Consider the following 1,889-nt stretch of genomic DNA (forward strand, 5'->3'; position numbering starts at 1 on the left):
ATTTTTTTTTCCACTGGTACTTAAGATATGCCGTCAGGGTAGTCATGGGAATCAATTCTTAGTTATCTCAATAAAGAGTCTTAGCATTGGGAATAGTCATTGAAGGTCACGCTGAAAAGTAAGTTATAATAATAATAATCAGCTAGGCTATTTTATTATATTTAAAATGAAATTTTTAGGCATTCTTTTATATATATATATTGGAAATGTATTAGACAGAAATTAGGTCTAGTAGGGGTAAGATTAGCGTAGAAATTAAGTAACTATCACGTGACTCGTTCATTTTTCTGTGCACGCGCACGTTTAATAAGATAACTGAACTTTGAGCACTGGATTTTTCCACCGGTACTTAAGATATGCCGTCAGTGTAGTCATAGGATTTTTCACTCTTAATAAATACTTTAAAATGTAAAAAATAAGACTCATTATTGAAAAAAACTTAACACATAGCCATTTTTTAGCAATCTTCTACGTAACTCAATTTTCCAAGAGGATTGTTTTCCGTAAACATTTTCAAGTGAGAGCTCGATTTTGATATCGTCAACGTGGTATTTCCAAAACTCTCCTTGAGTAGCAAAGGGTTTTTTTCCAAATACTCAAGTGGGTTAATATGTGCCGTCAATCATTAGAGGCAGTTTAAACTGTCAGAGAGAGACAGCCAATAGAATTTGAGGGTTATTTGAAGTTTAGATCACGTGATGAATTATTCTCAACAAGATAGGAATAAATTAATCTTCCGTGCGTCATTTCTCTACGGCACATTGACGAGTAAAGACCTGCTGACGGTTCGCTCAGTCTTTTCTACAGCTTGACAAAGGATTTCTACCCATAAAGTAAGTAACTATTTTTTCTTGGTAATAGACTATATTTTTAGACATATTTAAAACAATTTGCATATTGAAAAAAGCATTTATATTGATAATTTTAGCGTAGAAATTTAACCATATTGATAAAATTAGGTTTAGTAGACTTAGGGGTAAATGTAGGCTTAGAGAATGTATCATTTGAAACTATAGAACGTATTTGGTCTAGATCAGCTATGGACATTGAAGTGTATCGACTTGAAACGTTTCGTCACTGGAAAAATCCGCACGTCACTAAGGAGCAACTAGCGAAGGCTGGATTCTACTATATTCAGCGGGGCGATGAAGTACGATGTTACAAATGCCATGGCGTATTAGAAGGATGGAAATCAGGAGACGTACCAGAACTTGAACATGCTAGATTCTTTCCAAACTGTCCGGCTAGGGATAATTCACCATCGGAAAAAAAGTACCTTTCGCTAGAATGGGACATTCCCCCGACGCCAAAAGCAACTACGGTCTCTGACAAAAGCTTCTCACCTGTACCAGAAGAAGACGTTTGTAACTGTCCCTCGGATGTCAGACGATACTGTTGCTAAACACTACAAATACGTGAGTTAGAACTTTTAATTAAATTAAGTTGCAGGAGATCGTTTCACCCCATTTAAATGCCTGTAAACTTAACTACTTTAATTTGTTTTAATTGTGTAATGTACAAGATAACCATCTAATGGAATATCTGATAGTACCTACTAACATGTAAAACAAAGTTCTAAAATAAAAAATAACTTGTTTTTATTGCCTAGAGATTAGAAATTAAGGGGTTCGAAAGCGATAAGCAAACGGGTAAAAATCTAATCTCCAGATATCTGCGCGAGGAAAACTAATTTTGGAGAATGGGGATGGGGGAAAGCAGGGATGTACCCAAAAATGGACTAAAATGGACCAAATGTACCCCAAAAACGACCAAAGTCACCATTTTCGGCCCTATGTACCCCATTTCGGACCAAATGTACCCCAAACTGGACCTTTTAGCTTTATTGTAATGTTAAACTCCCATAGAGATTCCCCTAAAAAGAATAATAA

The 1,889-nt window shown here is 35.5% G+C and overlaps 1 protein-coding gene across 1 annotated transcript; it reads left to right on the forward strand.

Moving 5' to 3' along the window:
* The first annotated feature begins 812 nt into the window (after positions 1-812).
* On the forward strand, positions 813-1,470 carry LOC149944429 (death-associated inhibitor of apoptosis 2-like). The gene is made up of 2 exons (XM_090175865.1): positions 813-833; positions 1,033-1,470. Exon 2 carries the CDS (start codon positions 1,040-1,042, stop codon positions 1,400-1,402), a length of 363 nt encoding a protein of 120 aa, XP_090031991.1. The 5' UTR covers positions 813-833; positions 1,033-1,039; the 3' UTR covers positions 1,403-1,470.
* Positions 1,471-1,889: the final 419 nt, after the last annotated feature.

This window comes from Leiobunum rupestre, chromosome 5, assembly GCF_980474605.1.
Source record: "Leiobunum rupestre chromosome 5, qqLeiRupe1.1.hap1, whole genome shotgun sequence".
NCBI lineage: Eukaryota > Metazoa > Arthropoda > Arachnida > Opiliones > Sclerosomatidae > Leiobunum > Leiobunum rupestre.